This window comes from Phodopus roborovskii, unplaced genomic scaffold (assembly GCF_943737965.1).
Source record: "Phodopus roborovskii unplaced genomic scaffold, PHOROB, whole genome shotgun sequence".
NCBI lineage: Eukaryota > Metazoa > Chordata > Mammalia > Rodentia > Cricetidae > Phodopus > Phodopus roborovskii.
In genome coordinates, this window is record NW_026126636.1 from 14,432,051 (window position 1) to 14,450,879 (window position 18,829).

The window sequence follows — 18,829 nt, forward strand, 5'->3', positions numbered from 1 at the left end:
GCAGAAGGCTTCTCGTCCCCTTTCTTAATAGTAATAGGAAAGCCAAAATCATTATCGGGGTGGTACCTTTCCCCTTCATATCTGGCGGCCTCTTCCTCCAAGTCCGCCTCCTCTTCCGTGTCCAAGACATCAGACTCTTCGGACTCAGAGGGGCCTTCAATACCTGGGGCCTCCAGATATAACTTAGGATAGAGGCCGCTTGAGCTCTCCCTTTTCTTTAGGTCTTTCTTTTTAGACCTCCTATGGGATTTCTTTGGTTTCTCCTCCTGACTATCTTTTCCAGAGGGTCCTTTTTCACTTTTAGTTTCCTTTTTGCGCGCACCCATCCTCTCACTTTGTTCAGCTTCTGATAGACTATCCTGAAACTCGGTTAAAATCCCTTGTCCCTCCGCAATAGCAGACTTACAATCCTCATCCTCTAAACAATTTTCTATCATTGTCCAGATGGCCATAGCGCTAGGCCCAAGTTCTCCATTGGCCCGAGCACGCTCAAGATTCCTTCCTAACTTCCTCCATGAGGCCAATGAGAGAGAGCCCGAGACCGCCAACCAGGGAGCTACACTGTCTACATCCTTGACAAATCGCTGTAGGAGTCGGTGAGATAGCTTCAGATCCCGCTGTGTAAGGATTGATTGCAGTGCTGTAACAGTGGAATGCGAAGAGCCCATGGCTGTGCAACGGACGCCCGCGACTTATCTACGTCCGACTTAAGTACAGAAATCTCCTTAGCAGCTGCCTCGATGGTAACAAAAGAGGATCAACAGAAAGAGAATGAAAGCGATACTAAAGCAAAGATGTTATGAGGATCAGTCATACCTTACTGAACTTACCTCCTCGCAGTTCTGAATCCTCCCAACTCGAAAGTTGGGGGTCTTCGATGGTGCTGACGATGGATTGGTCGAGTTCCCGGGTTTCCGCACCAGTTGTCCCGCAGTACCGTCTCGCCAGCAAGAACGACGCGGCACACAGATAGGATCCTTCTGCGATAATAGCTTTAATGCTTCTTGAGAGGCAGAGCATAAGCTTACACCAACTGTAGAGCGAAGACCCCGAGAGCAAAAACCCACACCCTTATATAGAAACTCAGCCTCGCTTAGGACGTGTCACTCCCTGACTGGTTGCTCGCTCATCAGGCCGAATGACGCCACGGGAGAGGCGTGGGAGAAATCCCCTTGCACGCGCGCACAGGCTTATTTATGCCAACTGTCAGCCGGATGCCAGTGCCATCTTGTAATGGAGAATGTAGGGACGGCTCCCTACAAATAAGGAGCCCACCTGGGTTGCTGGGGAATAGTGGAGTTACCCCTCTTCCGGGCTCTAGGACATCAACCTCTAATCCAGGTGGCATTACTCTTCAAAATGGTTTCACCATGTGGCGATTAAGAGCTTTCACCTGCGCTATTGCAAAAGCAGTAGTTATTTCAGAGGGGTCTGGCTTGCTCAAACCACATTAGTTTGGAAGGAATCCACAGCTTTTTATTTTCTGTGGAAACAAAAATAGAAATCCTTTTCCCCAGTAACTTGTCCTTGAACTTAAATTTTGGAGTCAAAGCATTTTTAAAATATATAAATTGAATTAATCCAGCAACATTTCCTTTGACAGTTGTTTCCTCAGCAGTCAAACAATACAAAGACAATATAATACCGTCCAGTATCCAGATTCTCTCCATCTGTGGCGTTTTTATTATTCTGTTTCTTTTCTATTTTATTTTTTATTTTTATTTATTTTGAACAGTCTCTTGGGACTCTTTCACTTTCTCTTTGCTAGCCTTTTTCTTTTTGGCGCACCCAACTTTTAGTCACGTTCTGCTTCTGACATGCTTTCCTGATAGCATGTCTATCAGAACTTACCTTATTTTGTTACCTGTCTGCCACAGTTCTGAATCCTCTCCAGCTGACTGAAGGGTCCCCCTTGTGCCGCTGATGTCGCTATCGCCTTGCCTGCAAGAACGACGCTCAACAACAGGATTCTTCTGCAGCTATGTTTATTGCTCGGCTCGTTACAGCAAGTTGAGGGAAGACCCCAAGGAGGAAAAAGGGCTCTGCTTATATAGAGGAGCTGTGTCCGTTACTGACAGTTGCAGCCTGCAACGGTCGTAACGGTCACCCCAGGACGTGGATCGCACATCCACGCCTTGCTGGCTTATGGACAGGAAACCAGTGCCATCTTCGGGAATGGCACCGGTGGCTCTCTACACCATTTGAACAGCCTTCTATAAATACATTGTGGGCCCCCTTCAAAGGAGTTTGGGAAATAAACTTGGGGAAACACACAGGATGAGTTTTTTAAAAATGGGCTAACTTACTGGAAGGAAAATGACTATCAAAGCAGCAGGGTGTAGAACAAAATAAGGGTGCCCAATTGTTGGGCCATTGTATCTGTTGTTAAGCATAGGGAGTAACAATTACATCCAGCATCTTACCAAAAACTTGAAGACTCATTTTGTATGCCTTTTGAATAATACAAATCATTGCCTGGGAATAAGATCGAACTGTCTTTCCTAGGGATGCATGTTCATGCACCCACAATATAGGACCAGTTTGCCAAAACACTGTGGTAGGGGAATACGCCGAACCAAAAACTAATAAATTCAAGTTTGTATGCATTCTCGCGCAGCAGGCGATTAGGTGCGCAGAGAAGTGGGATCAGAATCTCCTTGTAAAATATCAAATAATGGTCTAAGCTGCCCAGTGGTTAGGGCCAAACGAGATCGAACCCAATTTATATCTCCCAATAATTTTTGAAAATCATTACCGGTGGTCAGTCTATCCAGTCTTAAAGTAATGTTTTGAGGATGGATACAAGAATATAAAAATTGATGACACAGGTATTAATAGGGAAATTCTTGTTGCACCTTTTCTGGGACTATTCTTAAATCAACTAGTCGAAGATTATGTTGCAATTCCCCCAAAGCCTCATTCACTTCCTTAGGATGAGGAATCTCCCTTGGGTGGGGGCTCTTGAAGGTCCCTAATTCAAGTTGGTCCAGACATTCCCAGTCACTATGGAGGACAATCTCCCACAGGAGGGTTGCCCGCGGGTCCGCCCCCCCCAGAAAATCCAGTCTCTATTGTAAAAAATCATACTGCTCTGGACACCAAACTAGCTATGGAAGTTGAATCAAACATAAATGAAGGAAACAAAAACATATATTTTGGTTGATTAATAAAACACTGATTGTCCAGTAGCCAGGCAGGTAGATAGGCAGGCTACCAGACAAGGAGAGGCAGAGGCAGGCAAATCACTGTGAGGTCAAGGACACTTTCTCTGCAGAGCTAGTGCTAGGACAGGCTAAAGCAATACAGAGAAACCACGTCTTGAAAAAAACCCAAGGAAACAAGAAAACCTTTAATAGAAACTGCTGACCTGAACAAGGGGAGCTCAAGCACTCCAGTCTGAAAGCTGGGAAATCCACATAGCACTGAGCAAGATTCACTGAATGTGGTGTTTGTAGAGAGGACGGGGAAGTCAGAGGCCCCTGGTCGTGGATCAGTATTTGTCCCTCGTATACAAATGGACTTTATGAACCCTTTCCACATAGAGGGATACTGTCTAAGCCTAGACACTTGGAGAGGGCCTGGGCCCTGTTCCAAATGGTATGACAGACTGTGAAGACTCCCCATGGAAGACCTCACCCTCCCTGGGAGATGGTGGGGGGAACCAGGGAGGAGTGGAGGGTGACAGAACTGGAATTGCTACATAAAACAAGCTTGTTTCAATTTTAAATGAAAATTATATTTTAAAAAGACTGCTGGCATTCATTGTGTTTCTCAAGTCACAGATGCTGTAATAGAAATCAATCTTGAGGGACAAGTTACTGGGGAAAAGGATTTCTATTTTCATTTCCACAGAAAATGAAAAGCTGTGGATTCCTTCCACACTAATGTGGTTTGATCAAGACAGACCACCTGAAAAAGAGTATCAGGTGATCCGACATTCAAAACAGCTGGACAAAGCAGCCTTGCAGACTACAGCCAGGATTTCTGCATCTTCTTAGAATCCCCCATGACAGCGCCCCTTACCAGCAGGGGTAGTTTGGAAAGAACGATGCTCAAATTCCCAAATATTGTCTATAAATGTTTGTTTTCATTTAAATGGACTTGGTTATCAAAGTAAATAAATAAATACATAAATAAAAAGGAGGAAAACAAAGAAATCAATCTTGAGAAAGACAGCAGACTAATCAGGTTCAGCAACCTGGTTGGAATTGAAGGGCTCCACACTATGTCCTCAAACCAATATGGAATAGATTCACAGTGTAGCTCCATTTATTTAATTTGATCAGTTGGCAGATTGGGAGAGAGGAAGAACAGATTCCTGCATCCAGAGGACACCAGGCTGTTTGGGCTTGGAGGTGTGGTTACAACTGGAAAATGGGAACATCTGGGAAAGCTTTATATAGTGAGTCATCTTTATATGCAGTGATGGTAATGAGATACACATTTACTAGGTGGTGAAAAGTGATAATATAGAATGCAGGATGTGTTTGACAATGGACAACACCAGGATATCCAAAAGGAGAGACCCAGTGAGAGCCCATTACCAGTGGTGTAGGAGAAACCAGAGGAGCCAGGGCCCCAAAGAATCATGGCAGCCAAAACTTGCAAATAAAGATGAACAGACTGAAGGGTAAATTGTTAGTCTCAACAGACTTCCACTACAAGATTCTCATATTTCCCATTTTGTTTTTGTTCTGTCTCTTTGTTTTGTTTAAATTTTGTTGTGCCTTGACCGCAGTTTGCAAGGGAAGGGGGTGAATGCAAGGACATGGGGCAAAGTGTGGATAAGAATGAATGTCGTAAAATCCAAAAACAGAATCAATAAAAGTGTAAAGAAAAAAACTTTTAGTGATGACAGTAGATCCTATTTTGTTCAGGCGGTAAATACAGTGGGATTGTATACTTATCCAAAGTCTAATGCGTTCAGATAGGAGGAGCGGACCTAATAATCCATTAAGCTGATTGAAGGCACATGGGTTTACTCTGTTTTTGACCAGCCAGGAGGAGAGCACAGATATTGCACAAGAGAATGGAGGGTCATGTATAACTCAGTCACTGAGTCAATCACATCTTGATAAGAAATCATGTCTCATCAACAAAATGATTATAACCTTACTTTTCAAATTAAAAGCAGTGAGCACCATGTGGGACTCATAGAAAAAGTTGTTCAACACATATTTGTGACAGAGTATTTAATGGCAAGAGTGAAACTGTCTTTGGTTGTCCTTTAACATTCTTTTTATCTATTCTCTTTAACTTGCATATCATGCATCTCCATACCATTCATCTCTCTGTCCTCTCATATTTACCTTCTGCCCTTGCAACCTCCCCCAAAAAATAAAATAAAATGTAAGAGAAAAAGAGAAACCATGGAACCCGTAGTTTGACACAGTGAGTCACAGTCTACGCTTTAGTCCATATCTCTTTACTTGCCAGTGTTCTTTGCAAAGAGTCCTTAGTCTGATTCCAGGCCTCTGGAGTCTGCTGAACTTTCAACACCGGGGTCTCACTGTAACTCCTCTTGAATATCCTGTTTTGTCCTGGGTCATGGAAATCCTGCTGCCTTGGGTCTGTAGGACCAGCATCTTCACCTGTTGCAGCAGTTCATAGATGGTGTGGATGTTGGGGTAGACCAACTCACAATCCTGTTTCTGGGCCTGGGTAGCTACAGGGTTCATCAGCCTGTAAGCTGTCCCCAATTCTCATGACCAGGCTGAGCCTGTAGAATTGCCCAGCATGTGTATGCCTTGCAGCAGTGAGTCAGGAGTGGGACTACTTCTTCTGCTTTCATTCCCTTAGGATAAGCTCTCTCACACCTACATGATTATGGCCAGCTCTACTGTGTTACCCAGGAGAGGCTCAGGGTCCACTCTCACAAGTGCTGCAGCTTGTGAGAGGCAGTGAAAACTCTCCTACTCCTGGACCTCCAGGCCAGCACTCCCACCTGTCACAGGGAGAGTGGGGTTGGGGAAAGACATCTCTCCCCTGCCATAAAGCAGATGAGGGGCAGGACCAGTATCCCCAGCACACATTCTCAGGACTGGCTCATCAACACCACCAGCAATAGGCTCAAGCTCTACTGTGCTTCACAGCCTAGGAACAGGGCTCACTTTTCATGAGTGCTGCTGTTTGTAAGGGAGACAGTAAGATTGATTGCACAGCACAGGCATGGGTTTACTATGTCTAAAGACTCTGGATTTCAATGGTGGAAGAGCACAGAACAAGGATCCTTAGGATCTCTCAAGAGCAACAGAAAGGGAGAGATACTGGGGAAGCTTACAGCCAAAACTTCATTTACATGTCTCAGCCAGAGACGAGAGTCCATTAACAAACTGTGAAAGATGATACAGATAACATGTAGGAGGTAAAAGCTAACAAATGTGACCACCAGCATCAGGATGGTATGGGCTGCTCTGGTCTCAGCATGGACTCTGTGGTCCTGAATCCGAGTGAGGATGTGATGCATTTGCTGGCGATGCCTATGTAAGAGACACACCATGGAGAGGCTGGTGCAGGCCATGATGCTGATGAATGTAACATCATGGGCAAGACGCATTAGTACAAAGCCTACACTGAAGCCAGAGGTGGAACAGACCAACCTGTTTTTAGATACAGTGTCATTGCCTGTATTCTGTGGACCAGTGACTTTAATGGGAATGTAGACATTATTTAAGACACTGAACAACCAACAACTGTAACAAGAATAACTCACCAAATTTGGGACGCTTCCTCTAAGCATGACTCTACCCCTATTACCAGGAACAAGAGTGACAAACTGATAGGAGCTCAGGACAGAGGTGGAGCACATGTTAAGGCTTTGAGCCACCAGGCGAAGGAAGTACTCAAGTTTACATCTGAGGTCAGTCAGAGGAGTCCTTGAAGCAAAATCCATCATATTGTTTGGAGACACAGTGATGAGGAGGATGAAGGCATTGGCCACAGCCATGTGGCTGAGAATCGTCTGTGTGGGTTTCATCTGGATGCCAGTCAGGACAGGAGAGAAATTGTGGACAAACAAAATGATGTTGGCCACAGTCCCTACCCAAACCTGACAAAGTAAGATGATCTGAAGAGCCATTTCCCCAATGGTTTTCAGGGCTTCATCGCGAGCAGACATGGAGAGGGCTTCACTGGACACTGCAGTGACAGTCATGTGGGACAGTGCTGTCCTCAAGTCTTTGTTCTCTTCTCCAAGCTTAACAAGTGACTTTGAGTGGCTTCTTCTCCTGAACAGGGCAATACTGCCATATCATACTATGGTAGCTATGCCTAGAAAGCAAGATGAGGACCCTTAAGTCGGGTTAAAATTTGGTGCTTATTGAATTTCTCCTGCCTCGAGATAAAAGTTGTATGGATGCTGCAACTCTAAGTTTACTGGTCAGAAACAAAAAAACACACATTTTAACACACCATAGACTTTGCATATGAACAGGAAACTGACCGACATGAAGACACAACTCCATCATCACTATCCAATGTAATTTTATTATAATTTAGTAATGTGTTAAGAATGACTACATGCTACCAATAAAGTTGGGTATCTGAATTAAATATCAGGAAAGCAACCTGTTGGCTTTTGCAAAATTTTCATACTAATCTTCCACATGACGAAATACCAATTATTTCTGATAAAGCCACTATTGTTCTGAGCATAGTGATGGCCTAGGGTTTCATAAGTACCCTCCTTATGAAAACAATCTCCATTTACTATTGAGTCTCCTTTATTCACAATTTTGCCTATCTTAATTGTTGATCTAAGCAGTCAGGTCCCAGAGAGTTATCTCCAGCTTTCCTCAGCCACATTTAAAATCATTACACAATCACAATTACACCCTTTGCAAGCCAACGCTGGGTCTGCATCTCACTTGGTTATATGTTTTCCATAGAAACAGTCAGCCTCCATGCATCAGCTAAAATCCACTATCCCACATACATATGTAACACCGAATGCTGTGTTCAGCTGAATGCCAATCTGTGAACGAGACATTCCTTGAGATTAAAACAAAACATTGACTCATTTGAATTCAGCTGCAGAAGTCTAGAAGAAGAATGATATGTGTTGGCTTCAGAAGAGAATTTGACGCGAAGAAGGAAGAAGAGAATTTTAAGAAGTCTGGGGTTGAGAGAATCACACCTTTGAGGTTCACAGGATGAGGATGCTCACAGGATGAAGGCCAGCTCCTGAACACAGTTCCTGTTGAAGCATCTCTTGGAGTGCATCACCCATTGTAGACCTTCTCTGTGTAGCTCTTGGCCTGAGGAAGAATGCAAGGAACTCAACTGTTGCTCATTCTCCATGCAATGCTGTGGAGGTGACCCAGAAGAGTCCAGGTTTGCAGTGCTCATAAAACAACAGTATTTCTGGACATGGCATCCCTCAGAGAGCTCATTACGATGCCATCTGAGGTGTCAGTCATGGAAACTTTGGGATATCTTTAATGAGGAAAGACTAATTTGTCCTGAGAGCAAAGCTTCATTTTTAGCTTCTTGTGATTAATGATGATGTGCAGGAGGTTTTTAGATGTTGGTGAGTAGCTGGGCAGAATTAGGAAAAGTTTTCCATGATTCCTTTGGGAGAATCTAAGTTCTGCATTCATCTTGTAGTCAGGTGTGGATTGGTGCACTCAAGGGCAGATCAAGGGAGTACCTTTCTCTATACTCTTCACTCTTGCAAGGTCTTGCTGACACCAAGTCTTTCCAGGAATTCATCCACATGTCATTCAGTGTCTGTTATTCTCCAAGAAGTTGTTTATTCCATATGTTCCCAGGTGTGTCCCAGGACATTTATGTCTGACAACTCTACTAACTGAAGCCAGTGTTCCCCTCCTCAGTCCTGGGATTACTCCATTTGTTTTTAGTTAGATCATGACTTGTTTTCTGAAACACTCACCAATGCTTGTCACAGGCATGGTAGACTGTGACAGTATTTAGAGAATCTGCTGTGTAAGGAAGCAATCCTGGACATACAGGCAAAGATATGGATTGAGTAACCACTAAGACACAAATAGCTCCAACCACACTCTTTACTTCTCTAGGTTTAATAGAAAACTAGACTTAGTTTTGATTATTTTCAAAGATGAAAAGTAAAAACCCACGTGATAAATCCAATAATTGAATCTTCTAAACCTCTATTAATATTCCTATCTGTAACCAGATTGCCTTAGACACAGTCAAAGAACATTCACTTGGATGTGTGAGATGCAAGCTCTCATTGTCTAATAGGTTTCCTAGTGAACATGCCAGCATTTGGGATGAGTATATGTGGAAACAAGACATAAAATGAAGATAACATATAATGTATTGCCCTGGTACCTTATGACAATCTAGGATGAGCACACAGCTCTATTTTCAATTGTAAAGTTTATGTTGGCCAATTGACAATTATACATGGTATATTGTAAGGAGTATGGTTTTTCTGCCCGCCGCCGGTCTTGCCCCGCCACCACTCCACCAGCCCCAAATAACGCACAGAGACTCTGTATTTGATATAAAGCTGTTGGCCAGGTACTAGTTTCTTATCGGCTAGCTCTGTCTTAAGTATTAACCCATTTCTATGTATTTCCACGTGGTCTTACCGAGAGTGGAGGAATGGCAGTTCTGTTCTCTCCATCTCTCCATCTTGACTCCTCCTTACTACTTTCTCTTTTCTCCTCGTCTCCTAGTCCCGCCTATCTAGCTTTCTTATTGGCCAACAGTGCTTTATTCATTAAACCGGTATGAGAAACATATCTACAGAATGACATCTCCCATCAGTATATGAGACTCACAGCTGAATATTTAGTTATGAGGAAATTTTTTTGAAAACCAACAAATACAGCATTTTTTCCTTATCTTGAAGGAAATCCTACTCATTTGAAAATGACCATTCATAATAAAATATCCTGTGATTCCATGGCTGTTATTTTACAGATGAATGAATTGAGCTTGAATAAAATGAAGACACATAAGCACATTCACATATGGAAAAAGTGACTCAAGGGGCTGGAAAGATGGATCAGTAGTTATGAGCATTCACTATTCTTCCAGAGGTCCTGAGGTCAATTCTCAGCACCTACATGGCAGCCAAGAACTCAAGAACTGCCTTTACCTCCAGATCCAGGCAACCAACGCCATTACACCAATGAATGTAAAACAGAGTCAATTTTAAAAAAAAGAAAGGAAAAAGTGACACAGATGAGATTCTTTGCTGCCACGATGCTATCCTAGTCTCTACTGCGTCAGCGTTGCTTTACCATATTTGTTGTTACATGTTTTTAATAGACTTTTATTTCAATTAGAAACAATCTTAGTTTACATACCAATCCCAGTTCCCTCTCCATCCCATCCTCCCATGCCCCTCACTGATCCCCCCACATCACCCCCATCCACTCCCCAGGGAGGGTGAGGGGATCATCAAAGTCTGTCACATCATTTGGGACAGGGCCTAGGGCCTAACGCTCCCCCATGTGTCTAGGCTGAGAGAGTATCTCTCCATGGGGAAATGGGCTCCCAAAGTCCATTCCTACACTAGGGATAAATTACTGGTTCCCTTGCCATGGGGCCCCATAGAATGTTCAGGCCTTCTAACTGACACACACATTCAGGAGGCCTGGTTCAGTCCTATGCTGGCTCTCCGACTGTCAGACTGGGGTCCACAGGTCCCATTTGCTCAGGGCAGCTGTTTCTGTGGGTTTCCCAAATATGGTCTTGACCCCTTTGTTCATCACTCCTTCCTCTCTACAACTGGATTCCAGGAGTTCAGCTCAGTGCTTAGCTGTGAATCTCTGCTTCTGCTTCCATCAGCTACTGGGTGAAGGCTCTAGGATGGGATTTAAGGTAGTCTTCGATCTCATTATAGGGGTTCTTAGGTTGCTTAGGTTCTTAGTTGGGGTCATCCTTGTGGATCGCTGGACATTTCCCTAGTGCCAGATTTCTCTTCAAACCTGTAATGGCTCCCTCTAGTGGTGTGTTTCTTTTCTTGCTCTCCTCTATTCATCTCCCCACTCAATCTTCCTGATCCCTCATGTTCTCCTCCCCCTCCTCTTCTTCCCTCTTCTTTCTCTTCCCTCCCTGGGCTCACAGAGACTGAAGCAGCCAGCATGGGTCCCCACCACGTCCTCTATGTATATGTTATTGCCAATAGCGTGGTGTGTTTGTGGAACTCTTGACAGTGGGGGCCAGTGCGTCTCTGACTTTTTTTGCCTGCTCTTAAGACTCTCTTCCTCTTATTGGATTGGCTTGTCCAACCTTGATATTAGGTCTTTCTCCTTGTCTTATTGTATCTTATGTTGCCCTATTTGGCGGTAGTCTCTTGGAGGCCTCCTCTTTTCTGAAGAGTAAATGAAGTGGGAATGGATCTGGGGAAGCTGGAAGTAATGGAGGTAGTGGGAACTGTGGTCAGTCTCTGTGAGCCCTGTATGAATCCTGCTTAGTTGATTTGGTCAGTCATGTTCTCCCATCTGACTTCTACAATCTTTCCTCCCCCTGTTCTGCAAAGCTCCCCAATCTTGGAGAGAGGAATCAATTTTCAATTTAAAAACAAAAGGTGACCTGGGTGTTGGTGATGCATGCCTTTGATCCCAGCACTCAGGAGACAGAGGCAAGCAGATCTATGTGAGCCAGCCTGATCTGCAGAGCGATTTCCAGGACAGGCTCCAAAGCTACAGAAACCCTGTCTTTAAAAAAAAAAAAAAATGTGATCAAAGGCGTAGCACAGCAATAGAACATTTGCCTGACATGCACAAGGTCTGGGGCTTTTTCCCAGCACTAAGAAAAGATATTATCACTTGAGAGATTCCAAGGATGTTTAGAAATTGTACTGCAGGCTGGGCTTGAACATTGGGAAGTCTAGTGCAGGAGGCTTTCAGTTGGGAGCCAGACTGAGCTATGCAGACAAAACTGCCATCAACCCTGACAGGCTGAGTTCCATCCCAGGACCCACAGGGCAAGAAAGAGAGAAGCAATTCCCAAAAGTTGTCCTCTGGCCTCCACATCCATGCAGTAGCTACATTCATACACAGTAAATCAGTAAATAAATGTAAAAATATTATTCCAAATAGGTGTAATGGTATTTGGTGGGGATTTTGGGAGTTGTTGTGGTTTTGGTCATTTCTTTGTTTGGTTTTGATTTTTTCCAGACAGAAATTCTCTGTGTATATATCCCTGGCTGTCCTGGAACTCACTATGTAGACCAGACTTGCCTTGAACTCACAGAGATCCACCTGCCTTTGCCTAACAAGTGCTAGTGATTAAAGGCGTGGACCACCACCACCAGCTGTATTTGGTTTTGGTTTTTTTTTTTTTTTTTTTTTTTTTTTTTTTTTTTAGTGCTCAGCACTCACCAGCAAGTGATTGAGGAAATCAATAAATATAATCTAAGCCTCTTCCACCCATCTCTTTAGTTTCCTCCATCTCCCAGTTTCTTATTCTCATCCTCCAATTCTCAGTCATCCAATACTGAGAGAACATAACTGAACATTATTTTTGAGTAAAATGCATCTCATTGTATTAAAAAAAAAGTCTCACTTGAGCCAAATTTTAAATTGATTGAAACCTGATGGAGTGGAGAGTAAGCTAGGAGGCAGCATCCCCTATAAATAGCCATCGGAGGTGGCTACCACTCGAGAATTCGGCTGATGGCCGGGAGAGAGACAAGCAGAGAAGAGGTGAGTCCAGCTAGGCAATTTCTTCCTCGGTTCTCAGCTCTCTGCCAAGGGCAAAGGAAAAACTTCTCAGTGAGGTGATTTACCACCCGGCAAGTGTGGTGGCGTCTGAGGCCACACAGTGTAGGGACACAGAGCTCCCCACGCGAGCAGAAGGTGAGACAGGCACCTTCAACACACAGCCTGGAGAAGTGGTGGTCTTCATTCTCTTGAGCCAGACCAGCAGGTGACTAACTAACTGTACAAGGTGGGAGATGTATCATTCCCATTGGCTCATTCAATATCTGGGTGGGACAGTTGGAAAGTTCCTGGGTCAAGGCCAAGGCTATCACTCTGTGCAATAGAAACAGAACACGACCCACATGGGTAATGACAAACTTTCTAATTATTAAAGTAGAGAAAGTAAAATTTATCTCAATCTATTTCGATATCAAAAATAAAGAAGTTGGAGAGATACCTTGGAGAGTAAGTTGGCTACTCTCACAGAGGCACTAGGTTCGATTTCTAGCACCCACTTGGCAGCTCACAACTGTCTGTAACTCAAGCTCCAGGGGATCCAACACCTCTGGCCTCCATGAGTACCAGTACTCATGTAAACATATCCACATGTAGATACATACAACTATACATATGTAAAAAAAATATTGCTATGTATATATAACACACGTGATTAATCTTAAAATGTGAATGAAATAGTTTGTGCTCTTTTTCTCATATCTTTCTAACTGGGTATGTTTTTTATACTCATGGCACATTGCAATTCAGTTAAGCTACACTGTGTTAGGAGTAGGTTTTTCACCGGCGGGTCTGGTCCCACTGCCTTGCCAGCCCCAATTAACACACAGAGACACTGTATTAAATATAATTCTGTTGGCCAGTTACTAGTTTCTTACTGGCTAGCTCTGTCTTAAATATTAACCCATTTCTCTTAATCTAAGTATTTCCACGTGGTCTCATCTTACTGGAGAGAGAGCCCAGCATACGACCCTGTAGGTCCTCCATCTTGATCTCCTGTCTACTACTTCCTCTTTCCTCCTAGTCTTCTAGTCCCGCCTATCTTGCTTTCCTATTGGCCAACAGTGCTTTATTCATTAACCAATAATAGAAACATATTTACAGAATGACATCTATCTCCCATCAACATTGGACCAGTGAGGTGGGTCGGTGGGTAAAGATGCTTGCCACCAAGTCTAACAACCTGAATTCAATCCCCAGGCCCCACACGGTAGAGGGAGAAAGCTGACCATACAAGTTGTCATTTGGCCTTCACACGTGTACCATGACACACACACACACACACACACACACACAATCTCCCCATACAAAAATAAACATTAAATATTAAATAAAGACAGATACACTCCCTTTCAGGTACCCCATAGCCACATGTGGCCTAGTGACTGCCACACGGGACCATCTAGACACGGGCTCTCACACCCTTTTAACCAGAAGCTCAGGGAGGAATCCTGTCTTTTCCATTTTCTGTTCTCCTAAATTCAAAGTTATAAGTCTGTTATTTCTGTGAAGGTTTTTGTTTTGTTTTTGTCTCTGTAACCTAATTCTAATGACTGTGATGACCCTGTGTCATCGCGTGCAAAGATGACAACTGTCCCAGATCTAACGGTTATTCAATCATGAAACTTCCAGACCCATGTATGTTTTTCCCTTCAGGTGTTGGCCATGGCTCGTTTCTTTAAAGACAAAATTTCCTGTCGTTTCTGTGCTCATTATCTGGAAAGCCCTGTGTACCTGAAATGTGGGTATATCTGCTGCCTCCGATGCACTGAGTTTCTAGAGAAAAACCCCCAGGGGAAGGGTATACTGTGCCCCAGCTGCACAGTCATCTCCTTGAAGGAAGATATCCTACCTGCAGTCCAGTTAGAGCACCTGATTACCAAAATCAAAAGACTCGAGCCACAGATGAACTGTAGTCTAAAATTGAATCCCAGGATAAAGATATTTCAAGGTAAGAAGTCTTAACAAACAACTCCAGACCCATACCGCACTCTGGGAGAATCAACTTTCCAACATCTCCCCGTTAAATTTTGAACATTAGCTAAAGCCAGGAACTTCAAATCTTTTTCTTCCCAAAACACAGCAGGCTCTCATTTCTCTGAGTAGAGATTAGAACTAAGTGGGGGGGGGGGGAATGTCTGCCTCTGCCTCCCAAGTGCTAAGATTAAATACTATGCTCCTAAGACTTTTATATGTGTGTGTGTGTGTCTACATGTGTATGTATATACAAATATATACATTTGAGTGCTTGCCTGCATATATGTATGTCTGTTCAACACATTCATGCAGTGTTCATGGACACAGGAAGAGAACACTGAATGCCCTGAAACTGGAGTTACAGGTGGTTGTGAGCTGACATCTGAGTGCTTGAAACTGAATCTGGGCCCTCTGAAAGCAACAGCTGCTCTTTACCACTGAGCCATCTTCCCAGCCCATGCTTCTGGATTTTTTTGTTTTTTGATTCAGGGGTTTCTCTGTGTAACATCAATGGCTATTTTGGACCTCTCTCTATAGTCCAGGCCGGCCTTGAACTCACAGACATCCACCTCCTCCTCTTCTGCCTCCCAAGTGCTGGGATTAAAGGTATATGCCACCACAGCCTGCCTGGTCAACTTGAGTTTATTTTGACACTAGCCTGGAAGATAACTTTTCAAATCTGATAACATATAAGCTACCTGACCATCTGATTCGAGGCAGATTTTGATTCTGGAACAGTACATTTTCCTGAGGTTGTCAATTCTGACACAACCCAGATTGGCAAAAGCCTGTGTCAGAAAATAAGGCCCCTGTCTAACATGGAGACCCAGAATGGGAAGTGTTGGAGAGTCTGCAGGTGAATCTGATCTGCAGAGAACTGTAGGCAACCACTGATGGATAGATCATCCTGGCACGCAGGGCCCCCAGGTGAGTGTCGAAAGCCATCTGATAATAGTTCTAGTAGATTTAGGTCTAGTTACAGAGTTACAGGTCTAGACCCAATGGCTACACCATGTGCTTTCTCCTCTAGTGCTACAAGAAATAATACCTGGATGCACATCATAAGTTAGCTCTTCATTATTGGTGTTACCAGTTTTTGTTTTGTTTTGTGTTTGTGGTTTTTTTGTTGTTGTTGTTTTGTTTTGTTTTGTTTTGTTTTTGTCTTATTTTTTCATTTATTTTACATACAGACTGCATGCAGTTTCCCCTCCCCCCTTCCTCCCTTGCTCCCCTTCCCATCTACCCCTCCCCTTCCTTCCTTTCAGAAAGGGGCAGGCCTCCCATGGGCTGGATCAAAGCTGGTTAACTGGCCAGCAAGTCCCAAAATCTAGCTGTCTCCACCTATCTAGCACCAACTACCACACCTGGCATTTTTATACAAGTTCTGGGACTTGAATTCAAGTCCTCGGGCTTGCAAGGTAGGGACTTTATCAACGGACCTATCTGCCCAGCCATCTTTATTATTTTTTTTTTAATGTAGCTCTAAGAAAAACACATGTCTAGAATGCAACTAATACAAGGCCTGGTGAGGTGACTCAGCAGATAGAAGCTCTTGTTTCAAGCCTGATAACCTGGTAGGAGAGAACCAACTCCTTCGAGTTGTCCTCTGACCTCCACATACATAATTTTACACATAAATAATGTAAAACAAAATTTAAAGAATTCGGTTAAATAGGTGACTGCAAAGAAAAGATTAATATTCTCCTATTCTACAATAAGTATTGTGTCTTCTACCCTTCAAGTATTAATTTAACAAGCCGAACAGTAGTGGTGCACACCTTTGATCCCAGCACTCGGGAGGCAGAGGCAGGAGGATCTCTGTGATTGAGGCCAGCTTGGTCTACAGAGTGAGTTCCAGAACAGTCTCCAAAGCTACACAAACAAGTCCTATCATGAAAAAAAATTAAATAAAATTAAATTAAACAAATTGAATATTATACGAGTCCAGTACTCAACAGTGTAGAAATTTCCTGCTGTGATTTAGAGAAACATTTTGTGACAACTGCTTTCATTCTACATATAAAATGTCACCTAATTAGGAAGGTCTTGAAAATTTTCCACAAGATGTGATTTTTTTAAGAGTAGACTTAAATAAAAGTGAGGTATATGAGCCTCAACAATAAATATGAAAGACAGGGTCCATGTTGCTTGTGTTTGCTAAACTCCTGGATTCTCTCTATGCAGTGAATTTGACCTTGGATCTGGACTCAGCCCATAACCGCCTCATCATCTCTGAAGACCTGAGGAGTGTCTACTGTGGGTCTAAGCAGCAGGACCGCAAAGAATGTGCAGATAGATTCCAAATCTCCACGTGCGTCCTGGGCTCTTCACGGTTCACTTCCGGACGCCATTACTGGGAGGTAGTGGTGGGAACCAGCAAAGAATGGGATATAGGCATTTGCAAAGAATCGGTTAACCGAGAAAAGCCAATTAATCTGACGGAAGGGCATGGATTCTGGACTGTGGGTGTGAGAAATGGAGAGGTCTATGAGGCTTGCACTGAACCCTTGACCAAGCTCATCGTGAACCCTCGGTTGCACAGGGTGGGGATTTTCCTTGACCTAGTAACGAAGAACGTTTCCTTCTGGGACCTTAGCGATGACTCCCACATCTTTACATTCTTCAAAATTCCTGACATGGATCCATTTCGCCCATTCTTTGCTCCATCAAATTCGTATCCAGATGATCAAGACCAAGTCCTCACTATCTGTCCTGTGTTGAATCCAGGCATTTTCAGGCGTCGTCCAGTTAACCCCTACTGATCCTCGAATATGAAAGCTCCTGTGGAAAATTGCTGTCTACTCGTAAGCATGTCTAAGAATTTTTGTGTTTGGTACACACAGGGCACAGAAGCATTGCAGAAATATTTTGAGGGCATCACGTATTCTAATTAGTTAGGAAATTTTTCATTTTTAATATGAAGTATCATCATGATTGTTTTGCTTGGAATTTGTTTAAATTTCTGTTCCCATTCTTGTATTGTGAACTTTTAGATGAACTTTGAATGTTTTCCTTTTTATCTTTTATAATAATAAATTGTGTTGTGGAATAAATAAACTAAATTAAAATTTTAGATTTGACCAAGCAGGCTGATTGGTTTTCTAAATGACAAGGAAATAAGACTTATACATATATATATATATATATGTGTGTGTGTGTGTGTGTGTGTGTGTATTAAAAAAGAACAATGTTTATATATGCTGCCTCACCCAATAACTTTTAACATCACAAATTCATCTCACATACACATTTAATATTCACTACGGGTAGTTATTAAAAATGCTAATTTTAAAGTTAAATTATTTGCCCTCAGGACTGGAGAGATACCTCAGTAGATTGTATGCTTGCCAAGCATGAGAGTTAAATTCCCAGAGCTCTCATAAAAGAGAGGGTGGGAGAGACGACGGGTCAGTGGTTAAGAGCACTGCTGTTCTTCCAGAGAACTCAAGTTCTGTAGTGAGATAGTCCTTCTGTGGCACTGACCACGCCCATTGGGGGGTGGAGCGATGGGCAGAAGTGACCTGTGGAAGGAAGTGGGGGGGGGGGTAGCCAGGAAAAGCTCTCTTGCTGACATGACTTGGACAGGAGAGGATCGGGTTGAATTTCCTGGTGTTCATCTGTCTAGGTTGTAAGTTATTTCTCCCTGAATAAATATCTATTCGGCCTATTTGTTTATCCTGATCCTTATTTAACCACAATAAAGTTCAGTTTCCAGCACCCACATCAGGCATCTCACAATTGCCTGTAGCTCCAGCTCCAGGGGGTCCAGTGCCCTTTACTGGCCTCCGTAAACATTTGCACACATGTGCACATGCTTACACAGACATACCACATATACCCATAAAAATAACATCAATCTTTCCAAGCAGTGGTGGCACATGCCTTTAAACCCAGCACTTGGGAAGCAGAGGCAGGAGGATCTCTGAGTTTGAGGCCAGCCTGATCTACAGAGCAAGGACAGCCAGGCTACACAGAGAAACAATAAAAAATGTCAAGTTAAATAAGCTAAATAAGTAACAGAGGGTTAGCATGAGTAAGAAAAACACAAAATGGCCAAAAACAGTGGCTCTTGTCTCTAACTCCAGCATTTGGAAAGATTAGCCAGGAGGACAAGTTCTAACGGGATCAGACTGTGCTTCAGAGTGAATTCAAGGCCAGTGTGGGAAACTTAGTCACTGTGGGGGCAGGCTCTGAGG

The 18,829-nt window shown here is 43.3% G+C and overlaps 2 protein-coding genes across 2 annotated transcripts; one reads left to right on the forward strand and one right to left on the reverse strand.

Annotated features, from left to right (window-relative positions):
• Positions 1–6,199: 6,199 nt before the first annotated feature.
• Positions 6,200–7,153, reverse strand: LOC127238549 (vomeronasal type-1 receptor 4). The gene has a single exon (XM_051207162.1). It carries the CDS (start codon positions 7,151–7,153, stop codon positions 6,200–6,202), a length of 954 nt encoding a protein of 317 aa, XP_051063119.1.
• Positions 7,154–14,321: 7,168 nt separating this feature from the next.
• On the forward strand, positions 14,322–17,395 carry LOC127238498 (ret finger protein-like 4A). Its single transcript, XM_051207115.1, has 2 exons — positions 14,322–14,607; positions 16,818–17,395. The coding sequence occupies exons 1-2, from the start codon at positions 14,322–14,324 to the stop codon at positions 17,393–17,395; spliced, it is 864 nt and encodes a 287-aa protein (XP_051063072.1).
• The last annotated feature ends 1,434 nt before the right edge of the window (positions 17,396–18,829 follow it).